This window comes from Homarus americanus, unplaced genomic scaffold (genome assembly GCF_018991925.1).
Source record: "Homarus americanus isolate GMGI-L3 unplaced genomic scaffold, GMGI_Hamer_2.0 scaffold46636, whole genome shotgun sequence".
In the NCBI taxonomy this organism is placed as follows: domain Eukaryota; kingdom Metazoa; phylum Arthropoda; class Malacostraca; order Decapoda; family Nephropidae; genus Homarus; species Homarus americanus.
The window spans coordinates 1-25,399 of NW_024753106.1; the positions used below are offsets into that span (position 1 = coordinate 1).

At 36.1% G+C, this 25,399-nt stretch overlaps 1 protein-coding gene across 3 annotated transcripts; it reads left to right on the forward strand.

Moving 5' to 3' along the window:
- Positions 1-731: 731 nt before the first annotated feature.
- Positions 732-20,574, forward strand: LOC121855265 (protein argonaute-2-like; the record flags this gene model as incomplete). Of its 3 annotated transcripts, none has more annotated exon segments than XR_006086755.1 (7): positions 732-910; positions 2,306-2,472; positions 2,926-3,110; positions 3,298-3,501; positions 9,216-9,244; positions 15,284-15,456; positions 19,782-19,885. XR_006086755.1 is itself a non-coding variant. In XM_042350149.1 (7 exon segments), coding segments are annotated over 7 exon segments (1,150 nt in total), but the record flags the coding sequence as incomplete, so codon positions are not given.
- Between the last annotated feature and the right edge of the window lie 4,825 nt (positions 20,575-25,399).

Sequence of the window (25,399 nt, forward strand, 5' to 3'; positions counted from 1 at the left end):
AGTAGGTCTGAGGTAACATGGATGAGCTTGTGGGGTATGAGTTGTTTGGGTTCACACTCAGGATGGGATGGAGAAAAGAAACTCACAATGTGCTCTCTGTATACATGTTGTATTGGATGTACAATGCAGCTTGGTGCTGGAAGGCAGCATGGTTACAAGCGTGATGTAGAGAGAGCTGGTTGGTGAGGATGCTCAGAGGAGGACAGCTTGTGGGTCGCCATGCTCGCCGGCGGGAGCGAGGACCGCCAGGCAGCGGCGGAGGAGGTGGTGTTGCTTGCTGCGGCTGTAGCTAGAAGAAGAGACAGGTCACCACGAGGTCAGGTCTTTTATAGCGGAGGTAGGCGTGGGTAGATAGTTGACCTCCGCTCCGTGGGCGGCGCTGGTTGACCTAGACCACGAGGCATACACTGGGGAATTCGCGGGGTCGGCTACTCAGCGACAAACAGCGTTTGTAGGGGAGAAATCCACTACAAGCTTATATCACAGTAAACTGGAAATTCCTCAAAAGTGGTTCAGTCTTGGTCCCAAAGGTACTGGATTTCTGGGTCTATACCTTACTTCTGTTTTTCAATATTGTGCTGGATCCCAGATAATTAATAGTTACCCCTTGAATTCCATGGGTTGTGTATCCCAGGGACCCAACATTTGAATTTTATAAAGCAAGTATCGCACGTGTTCCTTTTTTATATCTACCTTATGTGCTTATTTTAAACATATATTTTGACTTGCAGGACATTCATTACCAAATTACTTCACATGGCTGATGAGAAAGGGATGAAATTTTCTGAGCCAGTTGCTGCATTTGGTGTATGGAAACCCTGTCCTGAGCAAGATTTTACAAGGCTTAAGCAGGAATACTCAAACCTACAATTGGTATTAGTTATCTTAGGAAGAGGAGGTGATCTTTATGGTGAGTATGACATAGCATTAATTTCTGGTCTCTATCAAGCAGAGTAGATAATAGATTTTCTTAAAACAATTTTTTTTATTATATTATGAAAACTTAATTAAATAAAAAAAGTAAGGTTAAAATGTGCATGTGAACATGAAATAATTATAAAGATATCTTTATTATCACCATCACTGTTTTTCTCAATTGCATGCTATAGCTATGAATATCTGATGGCAGCTCTAAAAGTTACCATACATGGTCACTAGCAGCCTCTCTCATCATTTTTGGTTGACCCCTAGCTGTCTGTTGCTTATCAGACAAAAATTTATGGCACTTAATATATCAAGTAACATTTGGCAAAAACCCTGCAAGATCTAAGTACAGGTACCTGTACTATACAGTATTGATGAATTGTTAATTGAATGCCAATTCCTGATTTATAACTTGCCTATCTCCAGTATACTGTATGCTAGTTTGTGAGCTCATTATCCTACTTGTGTTACTTTCCTACCTTATGTATTTACAAATAAATATTCTCTAGGGGTGCGCTATTTAAATTTTTGCCGGGACCCAAATCCGTATACAGTGAACCCTCACTTTACGCGGTCAATTGAACCCACGGCGGCCCGCGTAAAGTGAGAAACGCGTAAAGTGAACAACATAACATATGGGATTAATTGAAATAGAGACCGGGCCGACCCCCAAACTCCACTTTTTCAGACACAATACCTATGTTGTAGTAAAAATAACTTCTTAATTTTATGATGGTATGCACACACAATTAATAATTAAGAGAAATATCAATAATATTAGGTTCTTTAACACTTACATTAGTAGAAAAGATGGCTGGGCACACGGGGATGGGGGGTTGGTTCCGAGGCAGAGGGGAGATTATTGGCCCTCACTTGTATCAATTGTATCACTATCCACCACAGAGGCTTGCAGGGCCTCTTTGTCAAACCCCTCAAAGTCCATATAAGTCCATATCCTCATTATCATTATCACTATCACTGACTTGGGCCGGCTGTGGTGGGTGGCGGGTGAAGAACTCGGTAATGTTTTGATGACTGGGCGACCTTGTGTGCTCCCTGCTCGCGCCGCTCTGCGCGTAAAAGGGTACACACACCGCGGAAAGTGAGCATTATGTGTTCGGCAGGGTCCCGCGTAAACGCGTAAAGTGGGACCGCATAAAGCGAGGGTTGACTGTATATAAGAGGGGTAGTAATATAGGAAATTCATATTATTGAATTTTCGTATACCAAGGGATACTGGTACAATACTGTTATCCTTTGTACAAAGGTTTATGAAAGGTCTTTTATTTTGTCATTTTACTTTGTTGGGTATACAGTAGTGGAATTGATCCCATTTCTTGATTGATCTGGGTTTTTGTAATGTGACTATTTTATATTTTAGCTCATATCAAGAGGACAGGGGACACTGAAGTTGGTATATTGAGCCAGTGTGTTCAAGCAACAAATGTGACTGCAATTAAACCACAGACACTTGGAAACATTCTCCTGAAGATCAATGCAAAGATGGGTGGTATTAACAATGTTCTTTCAAGAACTGGAATGCCTATGGTAAGTTTGAATCATGGAAATTATTTTTACAATTGTTATTTTACCAGAACCAGTAAAAGTACAACAACATGTTAATGATGAAAACAAACAAGAGTTCATTCATGGTGGTGTTGTACCATCATTTTTCCTTGAAAATTTTGCAGTTCAAATCATTGCCACTACTCCAGTACCATGGACACCTTGTGCAAGTGTTGGTGATGCACTTTTACTTGGTAAACGTGCAACATGTGGAAAAACACTTCTACCTCGCTTTCCTCCTTGTCTCTAATCATTTTGTCAGTAAATATGATGTCAATATTCCGAGCCTTTTTTATTGTTTATTTATGAAGATAATCTATTTCTAGAGATTTTATGAAAAATTTCAAGTAGTAAATTAAAGTGCTGTACAGTGTTTTAAGTGGTAGTTCTTGAATACAGTATTTATCTATTTATTTTATTCTATTTTTTCTGTAGATATTAGAAAGACCTGTTATGATTATGGGTGCAGATGTAAATCATCCATCAGCTGGAGATGGAGAATCCCCGTCCATGGCTGCAGTTGTTGCCTCATATGATAGGTTTGCCTCCAAATTTTCTGTAGAAGTGAGACCTCAGCCACATCGTGTGGAAATAATTCAAGATCTAAAGGAAATGACCAAGTATGTGTAAGAAATTTTTATTATATATTCAGTACTATATAACCTATCAATTCGCATTCTGAGGTTTGAACAAAAACGTTTTTTTCTTCTATTATGCACTTCCATCTTCCTCACAAAAACTTGATGATTCAATTACTGGTAAAGGTATTTATTTTTGCACTTTAATATTCTTTTCTATAAATTACAGAAACTTGTTAAGGTCATTCTTCATTTACACAAAAGGACATAAGCCCGAAAGAATTGTTATGTATCGTGATGGAGTTAGTGAGTCTCAGTTTCAAGAAGTATTGTCATATGAGCTGAAAGCTATGCGAACAGCTTGTACTGAAACAGAAGTTGACTACACACCTGGCATCACTTTCTTAGTGGTTCAAAAGCGGCATCATACAAGGTACATTAATGTTACTGATGTACATTTTCTTTCCATCTTTTTTCAGTTCCTCTTAATTTTACTTCTATCCTCTTCACCACTGATCGGCTCGTTAGCCTCTTGGGCGATCGGTCACGTCTGTGTTACGCACTGTTGGCAAGTACTGGCCATGCACTGGCTCCTGAATGTATCTCATCCTGCTCCAGTGCTTGTCTGGTCTATGTGTGTCTACACACACACATATATACAATACAGGTTAAGTAAATTACTGTCTCTAGAACGAATGGCTCCCTGTCCCGGCCGCAAAAATGGCGGCAACTTTAAAACTACCCACAGAGATTTTTGGGTACATCCAGGGTGTCATCCGCAAATAATAGAGGACTGCGAAATCAAAATCAGCGAATTCTCCAGGCGTACTGTATACAGTGGTCTCTCGGTTAACGAACGGTTCGGTTAACAAAATTTTGGTTAACAAATTACCTTCCATAAGAATCTTCAATTCGGTTAATGACAAAAATTACTTTAACAAAATCCTTACAAACACCATGTTTTGTTATGAGCATCAGCTGATGGGCTAGTCTGCCAATTCAGTAATATGTTCTATGTTTAAATTCATTTCCAGTGGAGTAAATATCAATAAAGTTATATTCTTTAATATTTTTGCATTTTTTATATTAAAATTATTAGTCATTTTAACATTTGTTTAACATATTGATAATATATGCAGTACAGGGAATTAGCTTGTTGTGCGGCCATCAGCCTATATATATATATAGATATATATATATATATATATATATATATATATATATATATATATATATATATATATATATATATATATATATATATATATATATATATATATATATATATATATATATATATATATTATATATATATATATATATATATATATATATTTATATATATATATATATTATATATATATTATATATATATATATATCTATATATATATTTTTATATATATATTTTTATATATATATTTATATCTATATTTATATCTATATATATATATCTATATATATATCTATATATATCAATATCTATATCTATATCTATATCAATATATATATATATATATATATATATATATATATATATATATATATATATATATATATATATATATATATATATATATATATACTTGTCTATAACCCCCCTTCGTATATAGGTCGACCCCGATTTTTTGACCAAGAAATTGTTAATTTATGATATTCCTCGTTTATAGGTCGACCCAAGTTTTTGAGGGTAAAGGAACAACAAAACCTTCAGAGAAACACTACGTCCTATAAACTTGTTTACCATTTATTATTACGACACTTTACACTGAAACGCGGGTAGTTTCAACAAAAATATTGTATATTTCCATTCAAGTATTTATTCAAGTCAATTAGGAGGGAATATTATTGTAATACAATAGTTTTTTAACTGAAAACCATTCGAAAAGCGATTACGGTAACATCTTTTGAACGAAAGAAAGGGAAAGTCATTGTTTTCGTCACGATTTTATCCTACTTTCCACTGTAATACGTACGTCATTTCAGCAAAAAATATTACATTTCCGTGAATGTATTGTATCAAGCACAGTATGAATAGAATATCACTAATATAACAGTATTTTAACCGAAAACTAATAAAAAAATGAGTAACATATCTTGAACATCGGAAGGTTTGGTAAAGTCTTTTGTTTTCATGTAGTTTATCCTAATTTACATTGAAATACATCACGTTTCAGCAAAACTACTATTTATTTCTGAGAATATGGAAATGTAATATTTTTGCTGAAATGACGTACGTATTACAGTGGGGTATGCTATAACGAATCTAATTGGTTCTAGAACCTTGTTCGTTATAGCATTCGTTCGTTATAGGATTAATCCGTTCCAGGCCCCCAAATACAACCACTTAACACTGAGAAATATAATATAAAATTGTAAAAATTGTAAAAAAGTGCATAAATATGCATCTAAACCCCTGAAATATAGAGTATCATTAATGCTTGTAATAAAAAAACAATAAATTAGTAAAAAAAAAAAAATTTTTTTTCTTAATAATGTTCGTTGTAGGAGTTTCGTTCGTTATAGCATTCTCAATTTTATAGGTAAAACCGTTCGTTATAGGAATATTCGTAGTAGGATCCGTTCGTTATAGCATACCCCACTTTATAGTGGAAAGTGGGATAAAATCGTGACAAAAACAATGACTTTCGCTTTCTTTCGTTGAAAAGATGTTACCGTAATCGCCTTTCGAATGGTTTTCAGTTAAAAACTGTTGTATTACAATAATATTCTATCCTAATTCACTTGTGATGTAACAGTTTTTTAACTGAAAACGATTACCGTCTAGCTGATACGGCAGAGCCCTGGTCGAGGAGGCTTTGTGTTTGCTTCGGCCCTTCTTAAGCAGCTTTTAATTTTAGCGTACGTTGAAATTGTGTTTACCGGTATATTCTATTTTCTTGCTTCTTATTTTCCAGAAATATGACAAGTTTGTATATAATACAATGTTACGGTACTTTTAATTTACAAGTATTCATTTTTAAAAATATAGAAGACACCAAACAAATACCAGTACTACGGTTATTTGCGTGACTCTCCCGCCAAACAAGACCAAACAGCTGGTACTCCCTCAGCCCTACCAAAAATAGCCCAACCACATCTTTCTTAATTATTCTCTTCCAATTTCTCACTTTAACTGGTATTTTTTACTTCATATTGCCTACATCAGATAAACTACAGTAATTGAGGTTAGACACTTATAAATTTGATTACCGGGTCCTGGCAGGTGCCGTTAGAACCACCTGACCCTACCAACAGTGTTGCAAGTCAGACAGCATTTTTTTAATCATCCATGTGCACGAGAAAGGATGGATGGATGAAGGCGGCATACAAATATGGCTTAAAAAAGTCTGAACTTTAGACCAGGGGGACTGTGCAAAGAAAAAAGTCTTTTTGTGTGGGATATGTTTTGGTCACATCTTGTTGACAGTGTTACTGCTGGGATTAGGAAGGAAAACACTGATACAGCTGTGATTCCTGGTGGATTAACAAGTCTTGTCCAACCACTGGATGTTTCCTTAAACAAACCATTTAAAGATGCGGTAAGAGTGAAGTGGAACAACTGGATGATAGAAGGCGATAAGACATACACAAAGGGAGGCAACATCCAAGCTCCATCACTAGCAACATTATGTGAATGGATTGCAGAGGCCTGGGATGCAATCAGACCAGAAATTGTGGTGAAATCTTTTTAGAAATGTGGGATTTCGAATGCTCTTGATGGAACAGAAGATGACTTGTTGTGGGATTATGAGGCTAATGAGAGCGTGAATGAGGATGAAGATATTGATGATCCTATGGCTGATGATGGTGTTGATCCATATGACGATGCTGTTCAAGGAGAGGACTGGGAGGAGCTGTTTGGTGCTGCAGATGATGACAAGGAAAATGATTTTGATGGATTTTAATGAAAATATTCAGAAATATGGTATCGTAGTATTTATTCAAGTCAATTAGGATAGAATATTATTGTAATTCAACAGTTTTTAACTGAAAACCATTCGAAAAGCGATTACGGCAAAATCTTTTGAACGACGAAAGAAAGTGAAAGTCATTGTTTTCGTCACAATTTTATCCCACTTTCCACTGTAATACGTACGTCTTTTCAGCAAAAATATTACATTTCCATATTTATTTCTGAGAATATATTCATTCAGGCACAGTTAAGGTAAAATATACTTGTGATGTAATATTTTAATGAAAATATTTATAAATAAGGTATCGTATTTTTCTTTTGTTTCAAATTTAATTAACAAAGATTGATGTTTCAAATTTAATTAAAAAAAATTTATGTATCCATAAATAAACTTTTAAAAATGAATACTTTATGTTTTACATACTCCTGTGCATACCATACCATACCATACCATACCATACCATACCATACCATACCATGCATTTGGCTACTTTTGGCTTGCTATGATGACGCAAGAGATCTGCCCTGGCAACTGTACCGACACTCACAGTGGGTGGTGAGTTGGTGCGTCGTTTCCATTGTTTACTGGTAGTTACTGGTAAATATTTTTCAACCTAACGAAACTATTACCCGTATAGAGGTCGACCCCCAACTTTTTGCCAAAAAATTTGGTCTTAAGAACTCGTGCTATACACGGGTATATACGGTATATATATATATACACAGTGGTCCCTCAGTTAACGAGCAGAATCCATTCCAGCAGGTTGCTCGGTAACCGAAAAACTCGTTAACCGAAACCATTGTTTCAAAGGGTTTTTGTGCAATTGGTTCCAGCTCACCGAAAATTGCCTAAATTCAACAAAAAAGGTAGAAATGTACACTTTGTGTATTTCATTTACGCGTTTTTCGTTTTACGCGGACCTCCACGGGTTCAATTGACTGCGTAAATGCAGACTCCACTATATATATATATATATATATATATATATATATATATATATATATATATATATATATATATATATATATATATATATATATATATATATATATATATATATATATATATATATATATATATATATACAGTGAACCCTCACTTTGCGCGGTCAATTGAACCCACGGAGGCCCGCGTAAAGTGAACAACATAACATATGGGATTAAATGAAATAGAGACCGGCTGACCCCCAAACTCCACTTTTTCCGACACAATACCTATGTTCTAGTAAAAATAACATCTTAATTTTATGATGGTACATGCACACAATTAATACTTAAGAGAAATAGAGAAATACAGTCGCCAAGTTAATGTCCATTCAAATAATGGACTCAACTCCCTCCCCCTCTTCTCACACTACACTCGTTGGCTCTTCCCTCTCTGAGAATTTTTTGGGGTAAAACCACTAGATTTTAAGGTATAGTAATAAATATTACCTCAAACTAAAGTTAGGATAATATAATTGACATTGCTGGATTCCTTGTAAGACCAGGAATATTTTGAATATAAATGTCATATTTTGTACAAAAGATAACATATTTACTCAGAGTAAACAAAATACTTACATTAGATCTAAAATTTGTATGTCTAATGCAAAATCTATGATGTTTACTTTCAAAATGATCATCAAATTGTAAGAATTCCAGCAATGTAAATTATATTCTGGCTGGGTAATTTGTATGAATTTTATGAGCTAAAACAAATAGCTTCAATTAATAAAAAAAAAATATTCTTCACGACACTATCTGTCAATCAAAGTACCCCACCTTGCCTCCCCCCCTCTTCCAACCACGCCAGATAGTCGGTCGGTCCCTCCCTCCCCCCCGCCAACCCTCCATACCAGTATATATATATATATATATATATATATATATATATATATATATATCTTGATAAAATCACACGGGAAAATGGAAACAACGGAGTACCTTAGCTTTCGTCTTTGTTAGGAATATATATATATATATATATATATATATATATATATATATATATATATATATATATATATATATATATATATATATATATATATACACACACAACTTGTACATTTTCAAACTGTCTGTTGCTCCTGTTTCCACAAGACCTACCTCTCTTCTCCACCCCCACCTTCAAACACCCTTGCATTTAGGTACAGTACCCTGTATTTTATATTCTTTTGGATATTAGAACCCTCAAAGAAGCATGATCGATAGATAATTTACCTTGTTAAAATACATGAATTCTTTCAGATTGTTCTGTGAGGACAGAGATGGTGTTGGTAAGTGTAAGAATGTTCCACCTGGTACTGTTGTGGATTCTGGGATCACACATCCAAGTGAGCGAGATTTCTATCTCTGCTCTCATCAAGTAAGTTCACCTTTATTCTGATATATTTATTTTAGAGTAGAAAAATAAACACTAGAATGTTGTATGCAGTGTTGTACGTTGACGCCGTTAATTTAACGCAGTCAATGGACGGCGGCAATTTTTTTTTAACTCTTCAGGGGTGAGTACAGACTGTACTCACCCCTGATGATGTGAATTACACATTTATATATATATATATATATATATATATATATATATATATATATATATATATATATATATACTGTATATATAGCGATTTAGGGGAATTTTAGGAGCGTTTCTGACTTTATGCTTTTTTGGCTTTACTTTGTATGTACATTTCTGTGAGCTGGAACCAATTATCCAATATCCCATTGAAATAATGGATTCGGTTAACAAAATTTTCGGTTAACGAACGACTCTGTGGAACGAATTGTATTCATTACCGTATATCACGGCCTATAAGGCGGCGGGGTGCATAAGACGCCCCCCCCAAATTTCCATTTAAAAAGTAGCTTTTGAGCTCTATTTGCTGTATAAGACCAGTACCCCAAATGTGACACTTACCCACTGACTCAGTAGTCCTTTACCAACCATCCTTGATTTTTTTAAATAAGGCCAATTCACTTCAAGTAATGTCATCAAATTATACTCGCTGGTGTAGTGTAAACACTAGTGACGTCACTGAAGCGTGGTGGGAGTGTTCCCTCGTCTGGGTGGTGTGACTATTTATACAACATGTGGTTCAACAGCAACCACCGTATTCTAATTGTGATGTTTCATTAGGATTTGAGTGAAAAAGGTTACCAGTATGTACTTACTACATACATTTATTACACAAATATATATATATATATATATATATATATATATATATATATATATATATATATATATATATATATAATATATATATATATATATATATATATATATATATATATATATATATATATATATATATATATATATATATATATACTGAATATACTATGTACAAAAAATGAATGTTCAATGAATTATTTATGGTGCATTAGGGTACTAGCCACTTCTGATGGGCTATAAATAGCCTTCTTTATCTCCCCTACATCTCACCCTGAGCCAGACGGAAGGGTCTTGGTAAATAACATGTTTGCTTATTTTCCATTTACTTTAAATAAATTTACCGAATTATTTGTTTTATTTATTTATTTATAATATACTGTAATATATTAAACACACTGTAATTATTTTCTTTAATTTATAAACTGTTTTGCGACAAAGGAATGTTCTCCAGTAGTGTTTCATTAGGATTTGAGTGAAAAAATATTACGTACTTACACAATTGTTCCTCTTACTTTGACAACACAACATACATACAGTATATTATTTCTCAGTTTTGATCTTTTTTTTTAATTTTTGTATTTATTTATAGTTAGTTACTTAAAATAAGGCCAATTCACTTCAAGTAATGGCATCAAATATTACCAGCTGGTGTAGTGTAAACACTAGTGACGTCACTTGAGCGTCTGTAATTAACCGTCGATAGTTTCAAGAATTAATGCACTTTTCCTTTCTTGTCTCCTCACTGGCAAATGGGGGGGGGCGTGGGGAGGGGTGTGTGATGATAGCTGTGTTTATTACAGGGGTATAAATCTCTTTTACGGTATGTTAGACAGGTTTATAATACATTTTTATTATTTTAATATACCGGTAATCTTAATTTGAATCCAGCTTGCCAAACGTAAGTTTCAGTATAAAATAATTAGTGGTAAGACCTTGTGAGTGGCTTACGATGTTTTCATCACCACTCTTGACACACTAAACCACAATATTTAAGAGGTAAGAATTTTGAACTTGGTGGTTTAGACGACCCCCTAACTTTGGGCAGATTTTTTTAATGTTCAAATTTCGTCTTATAGGCCGTGATATACGGTAGATCCACAATGAAAACGTGGATAAGATAAATCTTGATAAAATCACACGGGAAAAGGGAAACAACGGAGCACCTTAGCTTTCGTCTGTATTCAAGACATCTTCAGAGGCAACTCTGAAGATGTCTTGAATAAAGACGAAAGCTAAGGTGCTCCGTTGTTTCCCTTTTCCCGTGTGATTTTATCAATATATATATATATATATATATATATATATATATATATATATATATATATCTTGATAAAATCACACGGGAAAATGGAAACAACGGAGTACCTTAGCTTTCGTCTTTATTCAAGACATCTTCAGAGAAATAAATGAATCCCTTCCATTTCTTGATATGCTTATCATGAGAAATGGCCAAAACTATAAATTTAAGGTATATAGAAAGCCCACACAGGTAGACAGTTTCATTCACTTTTTATCGAATCACCTTGAGTCTACCAAAATGTCAGTTTTTTCTACTATGTTCTTAAGATGTCTGCGTATTTGTGACTCTGAATTTATTGACGATGAATTGAAACACATTCTTTCTATTGCACAGAAACTCGGGTACCCTTCTGTGTTTGTTGATCGTTGTTTTAAAAGGGCTAAAAAATCCTTTCATTCCTCTCAAACCAGACAAGTTCCTACACTTAAGAATATTTTGACTCTGCCCTATCGTAATGAATTTGTCCCGTTAGTTCGGTCCCTCAAGCTTCTAAATATTAATGTTGTTTTCAAGTATGACTCAACCATTACCAATATGTTAATAAGGAATAGCCCAAGTTTGAATGTAAATGGAAGTGTTTATTGTATTCCATGTAGCAAATGTAATTGTAATTATGTAGGACAGACAGGAAAAACACTGCAGCTCAAAATCAAACAACATAAGTATAATATTAGAACAGCATCTGAAAGCAGTGCCTTGTTCGTTCATGTTAGGAATAATAATCACCCCATTGCTTGGGAAAAAAGCTTAGAAATATTTAAATCATCTTGTGTCACAGAAAGACTTCTGGTTGAAGCTAGTTTGATTAAGGAATTAAAATTAATAAACCTTAGTGATGGTCAGTTCAAAACTGATAATATGTTACATAAATTTATTTGTCAGTGGCCCAAGGTTAAAAATGCTTTGAAAACCTTAGATCTAGGTGTATGATAGTTATTTTGTGGGTCCCTTATTTTTGACCTGACCTGACTAGTCACGTCACCCCCCTTCTCTTAAGCTCCTCTACGTGTGTGTTGGTGTGGGGATTAGTGGATGACATCATTATGACCTGACCTCATGTTTTAAGGTCACCCTGTATATTTAAGCCTCTCTCTGTCCATGTAATCCAGTTGCCTCTGAAGATGTCTTGAATAAAGACGAAAGCTAAGGTGCTCCGTTGTTTCCATTTTCCCGTGTGATTTTATCAAGATTTATCTTATCCACGTTTTCATTGTGGATTTACATGAAATATATATATATATATATATATATATATATATATATATATATATATATATATATATATATATATATATATATATATATATATATATATATATATATATATATATATATATATACAGTCAACCCTCACTTTACGCGGTTAATGTAACCCGCAGGGTCCCGCGTAAAGTGAGGAACGCGTAAAGTGAATAACATAACATATGGGATTAATTGAAATAAGAGTCCGGGCCGACCCCCAAACTCCACTTTTTGACGACACACAACTATGTTGTAGTAAAAATTTTATCTTATCTTTATGATGGTATGAAAAAACAAATAATATAGAAGAGGTTAGGTTAGGATAAATAAAGGTTAACATAGGAAAAATAAAGGTTAGGTTAGGAAAACTAAAAGTTATGTGGAACACTTACGTTAGTAGAAGAGATGGGTCGGCATACGGGGATGGAGGCTGGTTCCGAGGAAGAGGGCAGATTACTGGCCCTCAGGTGAATCACCATTACTAGGTGAATCACCATCACTGTCACTTACAGTTGTCAGGGCTTCCCTGACAAATCCCTCAAAGTCATCTTCACTGTCACTATCACTGGCTTGGGCTGGCTGTGGTGGGTTGCGGGCGAAGAAACAGTGGCGTAGCTAGAGTGAGTGCCGCCCGGGGCGGCCCTTGAGTTTGCCGCCCCGTGCCCCCACAAAAAATACATATTGCACAGTGACTCACTCTTATATATATATATATATATATATATATATATATATATATATATATATATATATATATATATATATATATATATATATATATATATATATATATATATATATATATATTAAATAGTTTGTGTACCATTATAATATTACTGTACTTTCACATACTCAAATATAGTATGCTTTAAATACACACCAAACATACTTAAACTTTATAAGTTAATCCTCGTCGTGTCTGACCTAACACCTGACCCACACCACATGAGCTCACTGGCGTACTTGTTTGAAGTTGTTTCCTTAATCCTCAACAGGTTACAGGTTGTGTGTGTGGCGGGGGGCCTCATAGCAAGGGTGTAGCTCATGACGTGGCCGTGATGATGTGGGTCAGGTGTTAGGTCAGACACGACAAGGATTAACTTGCCGCCGATACAAAGGGATGGATTAACGTCTCCAGTAGCTGCAGATATGGGTGATGAGCAGACCCAAAAGTGCCGCCCCCCCCTAGCTACGCTAGTGCGAAGAAATCTGTTATGCTTTGCTGACGGCTGGTGTTGATGTTGTCGTGATACACCTTGATGTAGGGCTCCATAGTCTGCAACAGCTGGGTAGTGAAGATTTCATACCTGTTTGCGTCAGGGTCGTCGGAAAGGAGGAGCTTGGCTTTCTCGATACACTCGATGGCACCCCTAACATTACTATGGGATAAGTGTTGTTCTTCTTGGGATGACGCACCACCTGCCTCTTCACTGACGTCGTCATCATCATCATCTACCATCTCCTCGTTAGTCACATCAGGTTCCATTATCACCTCCAGGATGTCGTCGTTGGTGGTCTCGGAGAAGCCTGGAACTGTAACAGTCTGCGCAGCTTCTCTGGCAAGGTCCACTGCTACTGCAACAATCTGAACCTCACCAGTCACAGATTGACTCCTCCTCTCACCTGGTATTCCATGTAACACATGTCTCCATGCGTGACGAATTGTAGCAATAGACAGCTGATCCCATGACTCCACCAAGAAGTCCACAGCTTTCTTGATGTTAAATACTCTCCAGAATTGTTTGAACAGTATTTTTTGCTGTGCCAACTGTTGATCCTCATCTTCTTCGCTCTTGCTATCGGTGGTGGTGTCACTCACTTTGCGCAACTCTTCCCTGGTGTTGGTGTAGTCGTTCAGGAGCTGGAATTTTTTCGTAGAGAATGCAGCTTTTACATTACAGATTAACTCTTGGTCCATGGGCTGTAATATAGACGGAGTGTTGGGAGGAAGGAAGACCACTTTTACGTTGGGGTGATGATCTAACAGTAGGGGCGAGTGTCCTGGTGCGTTGTCCAGCAGCAACACAATCTTGAATGGCACATTCTGTTGCTCACAGAATTTCTTTACATCGGGAACAAAATAGTCATCAAACCAGGTGAGGGACAGTGTAGAGAACATCCACGCCTTACGTGCGGTCAGCCAGTGGACATTTAGCTTGGTCATGTCCATGGTTTTGTAGGCGTGCGGCTTGCATGCTGTGTGGATCACCGATAACTTGAGCTTACTGGTACCGGAGGCATTGGTGGTAAACAGGACGGTGATGCGTTCCTTCTGCATCTTCCGGCCCCGAATCTTGCTGGCATTCTTTACAACGAAGGACTTGGAAGGTAGCTTTTTCCAGAAAAGACCAGATTCGTCCATGTTAAACACCTGGTCGTCGGTGTATTGTCCTTCCTCCATAATCTCACGTAAAAACGGAGGAAATTCCCTAGCCGCAGCACGGTCAGCACTCGCTTCTTCACCACCAATGTTTATATTGGTGATCTTGTTCCGGATCTTAAACCTCTGTAACCACCCAGAGGAAGCATTAAAGGGTATATAAAAGGAACAGTGTGAGCAGTTTTTTTCAACTTTTAATTGAATTAATTTATTATTTCCAGGGTATTCAAGGTACCAGCAAACCAACTCATTACCATATTCTGTGGGATGACAATGATATGACAATGGATGATATACAGATGCTAACCTACAGTTTATGCCATCTGTACTTTCGTTGTACAAGATCTGTCTCCCTTCCAAGCCCTGCGTACTATGCTCATTTGGCTGCTTTCAGGTAAATGTCTATGATTGTTTACATATATATATATCTCAGGAGAGTATTGAAATTTTCTTAGTTTTCAAGCCACTTATTGCTTAATACGGGGTGGAAGTAATCAAGGGTTAACACACACCGGACATTTATTTTCCTTTTTCTTGTGCCTTCCATTCATTCATGCAGACTGCTGCTTCCTGGATATCTATTCCTTTCATTTATATGTCCTTCACTCTATCTATCTGAATCATATAGTTTTTCCTTGACTCCAAGAGATCACCATAGTTGATCAATGCATGCAACTGGGGTAAGCATTACTAATATATTTTATGTTATTATTTTCTGTATAATGTATATCCATAATATAAATATATATAATGGAATGTGTGCTCATTTTTTACAGTAACATACATACAGTATGTATAGCCACCAGCTTATGCAAGTTAAAATCTCTAAATATTTACCCTAAGCACATTTTATTAAGATATTTTTTAGAATAATTTATAAATTACCACAGGCATGGGTGTACTGTGGAGGGACTGTTTCACCCCTCCTTTCCCTTCACCTTTGTTAATGAAGGGGTTTTTGTCAGATCATCTTAATTTAACATGCCAAAGTTCCCTGTTCAAAAGGATGATTTCACGGTGTCCTGCCATAATGAAAAATTTCTGTTTCACGTGGTGATAATTGGATGATACATATGTTAAGTACCATTTGTAAAGATATGGTAGAAACAGAAAGAAGGTTGTGTTGATCAACCAATTAAAAAAGAAAAGTTAACAGGTGATATGCTGATTAGTGGTGTTGAATGCATTAAAAAATCAGTACAGTAGTTCAGTCAGGGAAAGGTGTTCCTATACCCCCTGTGATAACCCCAGTCAAGATGTTACAGTCAAAAGCATAACTCGGGAATCTGAAGAAATCACAAGTGTGGGGGGGGGTGGTGTTATGGGGATTGAGGAGGGTAAGGGAGTTTGGGGGGGGGGGATGGGAGAGGGTTATTGGGTTACTTGTGGAGTTACAATGCAGTATTTATTAACTTTTTGATGGTCATGGAAGAGAATACTTGTTCTATATTTGAGAGGCGTTGTTGGTCAAGAATGTGTATTAAGTATACACATCCTGCAGTTTTGGGCTTCACTATTATGCAAAATAAATGGGAATTGTTTTATTGTTTTTTGAAACCGTCTTATTTTTTATGAGTGGTAGTGATATCGATAATGAAGCCACGTGTGATGAAAGTGATTTGACGCACAGACCTGGATTACATTTAGGGAAGTACTAGTAGTGAAAGTGAAGAAAATATGTAAGGGGATAAGGAAAATGAGGAACTATATGTGACTCAGTGTGAAGGTGATGATCAAGATTGGGTTCAAGGACCTTCTTGGCATCAGCATTAGGAGAAGTAGTGAGATTGGGCCAACTAAAAAAAAAGAAGCGGGAAGACACCATTGTCTCGCCGTTCTCTCTCTCTCTCTCTCCATGTAATCATGAGCGTCAACCAACCCTATGCTCCTCACCTGCCTCTGAAACCCCCCTTCTCAACACAGGCATAAGCATTTTATCTCGACGCTCTCCCTTACTCCGCTCACCCACACCTGGTTCATCTTATGACCCTACACCCACCCCCTGGGCCTGCCTCTCCTGCAGGGATGGATGACACAAACAGCGATGATGACCCAGATGACCCCCAGCCCACACGTTGCCACCCTGCCACTCATAAATAGAGTACTGGACCACTGACCTGGTACAGACTGCCACTTCAATATTTCACAAATTACTCTCAGTAAACAGTTTCACAAATATTTTACATTTGCTCCACGTCTATGATAATCTAGAGGGGTACAGTGACTCGACGAAGAAAATCCGCTATGTTTGACAACCTACATGAGAAATTCAGGACCCTCTTCTATCTATACTACCAGAATATTTGTATTCGTAGAAGTATAGTGCTGTGTCGAGGCAGTATCAGTTTCCACCCAAGCGACACCATTTTGGCCTGAAGTTGTTTGTGATGTGTGATTGCAAGATGAGCTACATCCAAGATATTATGTACATGAGGGCACTACTGATACAACACTTGATCCTATCACTGGCCATTCTGGGGGGACAGGGTAGTGTTTTTCCAGTACAGGTACTTACATGACAACAAAGACCAGGGCTTGTGGGACATGCAGAGCCAAGCGTATTGCTATGCCATACCTCCCCAACAAAAAAGAAAGGAGTGATGGCCAAGTCATCCTTAGGAAAGCACAGTAATGCCTTTCAATATAATGGTGTAATAAGAAGGGTGTTAATTTGATGTCTACTGTCCACCTTTGTGCTGAGCCATAACATACACAAGGCAACAAAACAATACGAGATGAAACCTGAGTGTTCTTTTTTATAATATAACCATGAGACTTGGAGATAAATCAGATGCAATGATCTCTAGTGTAAAAAGTGCCTGGAAAACAACGAAATGGTATAAGAAAATGTTTTTCCATCTCCTGGACATGTTATTATTAAAATGCACACATACTATACCAACAAGTGAAGGGAAAGAAATTCACTGACCACACCATTCACATCCTCAAGCAACTTCTGGCTGTCTACCACCAACTGTGTGAGCCACAGTCCATCCACTCCCAGAAACACATCAAAGCCTTAATGCCTCCCAGTTTGCTCAAATCCCGGACTGTATCCTTCCTACAGCATCAATGAGACACCCAACGAGAAAATGCCATGGCTATGTATGCACATTCAACAAAGCAACCTCAGGTGTACAAGGAAACATTTTACATGTGTTTGATGTGCGGCCACCACCATGTGTCTTACCGTGTTTTAAAGTGTATCACACTTGAAATGTGAAATTCAAATAGTGTTCAAGTATAGAAATAAGTGCCCAAGTATGTGGAAAAATGATGCATGTTGTGAAGAATAGCGAGGGTGCACCATTTGAAAACATTGTGCTTCCCCATCTGGAGTACTCAAACCCTGTCTGGTCCCCGAGATATGCTAGGAACTGTCAGTTGGTTGAAAATGTTCAAAGGAGGGCCACCAGACTGGTGCCTGCACTTCGGCACCTCAGCTACCCTGAGAGATTGGAGCGCCTGAACTTGCCTAGCTTATACTACAGATGGGCAAGGGGAGACCTAATTGAAGTGTACAAGCATCTCAAGGGACACTACTCAGTCGAGTGTCCTTACTTGGAGCTGGCGGACACTCGCCCCACAAGGGGTCACAGCTCAAGATTGAAGAAGCCGCAGGTCCAGAAAACTGTGAGGGCAAGCTTTTTCGGCGTGAGAGTTGTGAACTCTTGGAACAATCTACCAGAAAGTGTTGTGTCAGCACCGAGTGTGAGCTCTTTCAAGACCAGACTTGACCAACACTGGAGTGGGTTCAGGTACATTCAGGAGCTGGTGCATGCCCAGTACTTGCCAACAGTGTGAAACAAAGGGGTGACCGATCGCCCAAGCGACTAACGAGCCGATCATTTGGTGAAGAGGATAAAAGAAAAAGAAAAGTAACAGACGTGACTGATCGCCCAAGCGGCTAACGAGCCAATCAGTGGTGAAGAGGATAAACGTAAAAAGTAAAATCACAGCACAACCACCAAGAAACCATGAGATACATTAGATTGATAGATATTTTGAATATAATATGACTAATGTTGTATCGGTTTGAATTATATATGTGACGTTGTACTGTATTCACTAGAATACTTACCAAAACCATGCTCATGTCTGCAGATGAATACAACAGCTGACTCTAACCTCGACTTTTTCTTCCTTCAGTTAAAGATAATTAGTTTATATGAATAAAGAATAAGATGCTAAAATAAAGGTACCTATGGTACTTATTTCCCTATCTACCTACTTAATTATTTATCTACCTACTACTTAATTATTTATCTACCTACTACTTAATTATTTATCTACCTTCTACCTAGCTTTCATACCTACCCAACTACTTACTTACCTACCTACCTACATATCTGCTTACTTACCTATATACTGACCTCACAACCTACTTACCGGTATCTTCTTATTTCCTATCTCTATTCACTTACCTGCAGATTTACTTCCCTAACCACCTACTCACTTATATATCCCGAACTATCTGTTTACTCATCTAGCTACCTACCGTCTTTCCAATCTGCTTACAACACCTTCTTTACCCATCTACACACTTACCCAACTACCTACCTGTCACTACTTACTATAACAATCACTACTTAATCCTACTTACTATGTCTGTTGCTTGTTATTTAATTCTTCCATACATCAGGTTTCCTTTGCAGTAAATACATATAATGTATACAGTTGCAGTAATTTTAGTGTTAATATACTCTCTCTTATTACCAGGGCAAAAGTACACATCTCAGAATTGTCTGAAAGGGATGGAGATGGTATGACTCAGGAAGAAATTAAGTGTGTTGCTACAGTTGAACAGAAAAATGCACTCTCAAGCAAGTTATATTATGTGTAGTAAATCAAATGGTGTGTACTAGAATTTATTTTCCATGTAGACTGGCATATAAGAGGTTTCTGAATTGTTGGGAGGATTTATTTTTAGGTGACTGTTCCTATAATTAATCTTTCATGTGGTGCATCTATGCATATACAAGATAGGAATTATATCTTGCTGTCTTTAGGAAGATAAATGTTGTACTCGGTGAAAAGGTGTACCTGTAGTATAAGGTACAAAATGCATCTGAGGATACAGGTTCTTTTGTGCAGTAATCACAAAAATAGTTGTCTGTATTAAATCTTAGAATTGTGTAATTGCAGTTGAAAGGGTTTCATTTTTTTTATACCATGCCAAGAGGATAGTTGTCTTAGGAATACTGTACTGCATAGTATATTTCTTATTTGGAGTTAAGCTTACTGTAGATTTAGAGGAAAATGTATTGGTTCTTTTGCATGTTGACAATTTAAGTTTCATGTTATATTTAGTGAGTGGACAAAGCTTTATGTAACTATGCTGATGTTCATAATATTTCAGAAGATTTAAGAGAAATTTAAAAAAATGCACTGGAGACCATTTTTGTGTCAGTTTATAGCAGGATTGCATTTAAATGCCAGTTTACTATGGTTTTTCTTTTAATATTTATTGGGAAGATATGGAAATATGATAAATAACAATGTTTCTAAAAATCATAATTTTTACTTATTCCTCTTATTTACAAATGTTTTGTACAGAACCAGAATTAAGGTATTCACTTAATTGAAAACTCTTTTAAAAATAATATAAATGCTTTGCTGTTCTGATTTATTGGTGCTAAGTTAGGAAATGCTTGCTGTGCTCTGGCAATACAGTATTACCCCGCTTAACGCGCTTTCACTTAACGCGTTTTCGCATATACGCGGTGCCTTGCCAAAGCTGAATTTTCACTTAACGCGGCATTTTTCATCATATACGCTTTCATCATATACGCGGTGAGTGTCCGGCTCGAGAGCTATTTTTAGATTCGCACCACCCCCCACCCGCCACCCTGCCTGACTGCCTGTTTTAGCTCATAAAATTCATACAAATTACCCAGCCAGAATATAATTTACATTGCTGGAATTCTTATAATTTGGTGATCATTTTGAATATAAACAACATATATTTTGCATTAAACATACAATTTTTAGATAAAAATTGTTCTCTAGGTAATTATGTTATCTTTTGTCCAAAATATATGACATTTATATTCAAAATATTCCTGGTCTTACAAGGAATCCAGCAATGTCAATTATATTATCCTAACTTTAGTTTGAGGTATTATTTATTAAAATTTAGTGGTTATCCCACACATCTCCTTGGGACGGTTGGTGGGGGGTGGGGGGTGGGGGGGAGGGAGGGACCGACCGACCGACCATCTGTTACCCGGTGAAGAATTATTTTTTTTTTTATTAACTGAAGATATTTGTTTTAGCTCATAAAATTCATACAAATTACCGGTCAGAATATAATTTACATTGCTGGAATTCTTATAATTTGGTGATCATTTTGAATATAAACAACATATATTTTGCATTAAACATACAATTTTTAGATAAAAATTGTTCTCTAGGTAATTATGTTATCTTTTGTCCAAAATATATGACATTTATATTCAAAATATTCCTGGTCTTACAAGGAATCCAGCAATGTCAATTATATTATCCTAACTTTAATCTGAGGTATTATTTAATACTAAATGTTAAAAACTCTTGAATGGAGGATTGGTGGGGGGTGGGGGGAGGGTTGGGACTGACCACGTGGTTGGAAGAGGGGGGGAGGCAAGGTGGGGTACTTTGATTGACAGATAGTGTTGAAGAATATATTTTTTTTTTATTAACTGTAGATATTTGTTTTAGCTCATAAAATTCATACAAATTATCCGGCCAGAATATAATTTACATTGCTGGAATTCTTATAATTTGGTGATCATTTTGAATATAAACAACATATTTTTTGCATTAAACATACAATTTTTAGATAAAAATTGTTCTCTAGGTAATTATGTTATATTTTGTGAAAAATATATGACATTTATATTCAAAATATTCCTGGTCTTACAAGGAATCCAGCAATGTCAATTATATTATCCTAACTTTAGTTTGAGGAATTATTTATTACTAATTGTTAAAAACTCTGAATGGAGGATTGGGTGGGGTGGGGGAGTGGTTGGGACCGACCACGCGGTTGGAAGAGGGGGGAAGTGCAAGTACTTTTGATTGAGGATAGTGTCGAAGAATATTTTTTTTTTTTTTTAACTGAAGATATTTGTTTTAGCTCATAAAATTCATACAAATTACCGGTCAGAATATAATTTACATTGCTGGAATTCTTATAATTTGGTGATCATTTTGAATATAAACAACATATATTTTGCATTAAACATACAATTTTTAGATAAAAATTGTTCTCTAGGTAATTATGTTATCTTTTGTCCAAAATATATGACATTTATATTCAAAATATTCCTGGTCTTACAAGGAATCCAGCAATGTCAATTATATTATCCTAACTTTAATCTGAGGTATTATTTAATACTAAATGTTAAAAACTCTTGAATGGAGGATTGGTGGGGGGTGGGGGGAGGGTTGGGACTGACCACGTGGTTGGAAGAGGGGGGGAGGCAAGGTGGGGTACTTTGATTGACAGATAGTGTTGAAGAATATATTTTTTTTTTATTAACTGTAGATATTTGTTTTAGCTCATAAAATTCATACAAATTATCCGGCCAGAATATAATTTACATTGCTGGAATTCTTATAATTTGGTGATCATTTTGAATATAAACAACATATTTTTTGCATTAAACATACAATTTTTAGATAAAAATTGTTCTCTAGGTAATTATGTTATATTTTGTGAAAAATATATGACATTTATATTCAAAATATTCCTGGTCTTACAAGGAATCCAGCAATGTCAATTATATTATCCTAACTTTAGTTTGAGGAATTATTTATTACTATACCTGGTTTTCCCCCAAAAATTTCTCAGAGGGAAGAGCCAGGGAGTGTAGTGTGAGAAGAGGGGGAGGGAGTTGAGTCCATTATTTGAATGGACATTAACTTGGCGACTGTATTTCTCTATTTCTCTTAAGTATTAATTGTGTGCATGTACCATCATAAAATTAAGATGTTATTTTTACTACAACATAGTTATTTGTCGTCAAAAAGTGGAGTTTGGGGGTCGGGCTGGGTTCTATTGGAATTAATCCCATATGTTCTGTTATTCACTTAACGCGGTTTTCACTTAACGCGGGACCCTCTGGGTTCAATTGACCGCGTTAAGTGGGGTACAACTGTATCTCCTTAAACTTACAGGAAAAGACATATGTGCTTTGAGATTCAAAATTCTGCATTTTCCACCTTATAAAACAAATTTTTTCCCTAGAAATGTCTCCAAAACTCACCCTGTATCTTTCACGTCAAAGGATAACTCATAGATGAGGACTCTCATCAAAACCTAATTCATAAATACAGCACTTACCAACACTGCTAAATGTAATTTCGATTAACGAACTGCCTTCCATAAGGATCTTCAATTCGGTTAACGAAAAAAAATTCGCTTAACGAACTTCTTACGAACCGACCTCAACATGTTTTCGCTTGCACTGACAGGGCAACCAGCTTTAGTATCAGTCCGCCAATACATTAATCGGTTCTAGGGCTTAAATTCCTTACTATTTTTGTAAATATCAAGAAGTTTATACTATTCAATAATTTTAAAGTTTAATATTCAATTTTTTAGTCATTTTAACAATTATTGAACAAAATTGAAGGTAAAGTGACAAGTTTAATGCGCGGCATCCAGCCTCTTAATACAGCAAACAGGCGTCAGTCTCTCTTTGTTTTCACTGGAGGTAACATCTTGCTTGAGACTCTCTTCAACTAAACGCTTTTTTTCTGTGTTTCCAAGCAAATTATTGGTCATTTTGAAATATATTTTATATATTGACAATATATAATGCAGTGCAGCGTTGATTTAAAGAAAATAATCTTGAATTAAACCAGAGAGCTAAAATTTTATGGGTGAAATGGCACCATGGGGTGACTTCTCTTCCACCCCAATGCCTTCTCTTCTTCCTTCTCCTCCACCCCCATTCTAAATCCCATCATCATCATCATCATCCAGGAGCCTTCTACATACACACCTTAAAGTAAGTGAACTTTTCTACCATTTTTGTTGAATTTAGGAAATTTTCGGTGAGCTGGAACCAATTACCCAAAAACCCATTGAAACAATGGTTTTGTTAATCTAAATTCGTTAACTAATCACCTTCTGGAACGGACGAGTTTCAACCTAGGGGCTACTGTATTTAAGGACCCTAGCCCAAGTTAACCAGCTACCTAATTAAACATACCTATGTGAGAGAACTTATATCTTGCCTGAATAATAAAGTAAATTGGGTGGAGGAATAGCACTACTATTTAGGTTTTTCTAAGAATAAAGTAAAGAAAGATGCCACTCTTGGCACATGCACTGCTACCATCTTTGTTCACATCAGGTTGCTTGGTGTAGTCTGTTGTTTTATAGGCAATAATAACATTAATGTATAATTATAGTCCATGCTCACTAATAAGAAAGATCAGCAGCAAATGTACTATTTTTGCATTAATAATATTAATACATTTGTACCTTGCTAATTTGACAACTTCAGATCTCTACCCTATTTGAACTATCTCTTGGATACAAATTAACTGAAGTGTGGCCAAAATTCTTTGTACCTTGCATAATTCATGTGCTGTTACAGTCGGTATTAATGAAAAAAAAATTCTTAACATTATATTGAAATGGTTCATATGGAGTGATACTAACACTAAGGGTATTTATGTATACAGTACAACCAGTTTTTATGTCTCTGTTGGCTCATGACTTCATGGAAAATTACAGGCTGTTTTGTGTGAGCCTAAAGGTGCATCCACACGTGTGTACAATTTGTCGCTAACATGTGATCAAAATGAGGCACAGGGTTCCAACTGGTAGGGTGCGGCTGCGTGCATTAGATCCGTGTTTCTTCTTGTTGATCACATGTTGGCAACCAAATGTATGCACGTGTGAACACACCTTTAATAAAACATTATTTTTTCACATAACATACAAGTATGGCATGTAACACTAATATATTTATGTACTGTATATAGAACTACAACCAGCTGTTGCTTTTATTGTAGGGCTGGATAATACTAATGCCTAAATATTTAGGCTTGTTGCTAGGCTGCTTGCTTCATGGAAAAGTACCATATTGTATTGTGCTGTGGCAGAAATATATACAGGTGCTCCCCGACTTACAACGGGGTTAGGGACCCAAATCCAGGTCGTAAGTCCGATTGGTCTTAAGTCCGACATAGATAAAAAAAAAAAAAAATCTACAATGAAATACAGTACAGTAAAAGTAATAAATAATGAGGACTGGCTACAGTACAGTAAAAGTAATAAATAATGAGGAATGGATACAGCGTGACTGAGCACTTACCTTTAATGTAGTCAGCTGAATGCA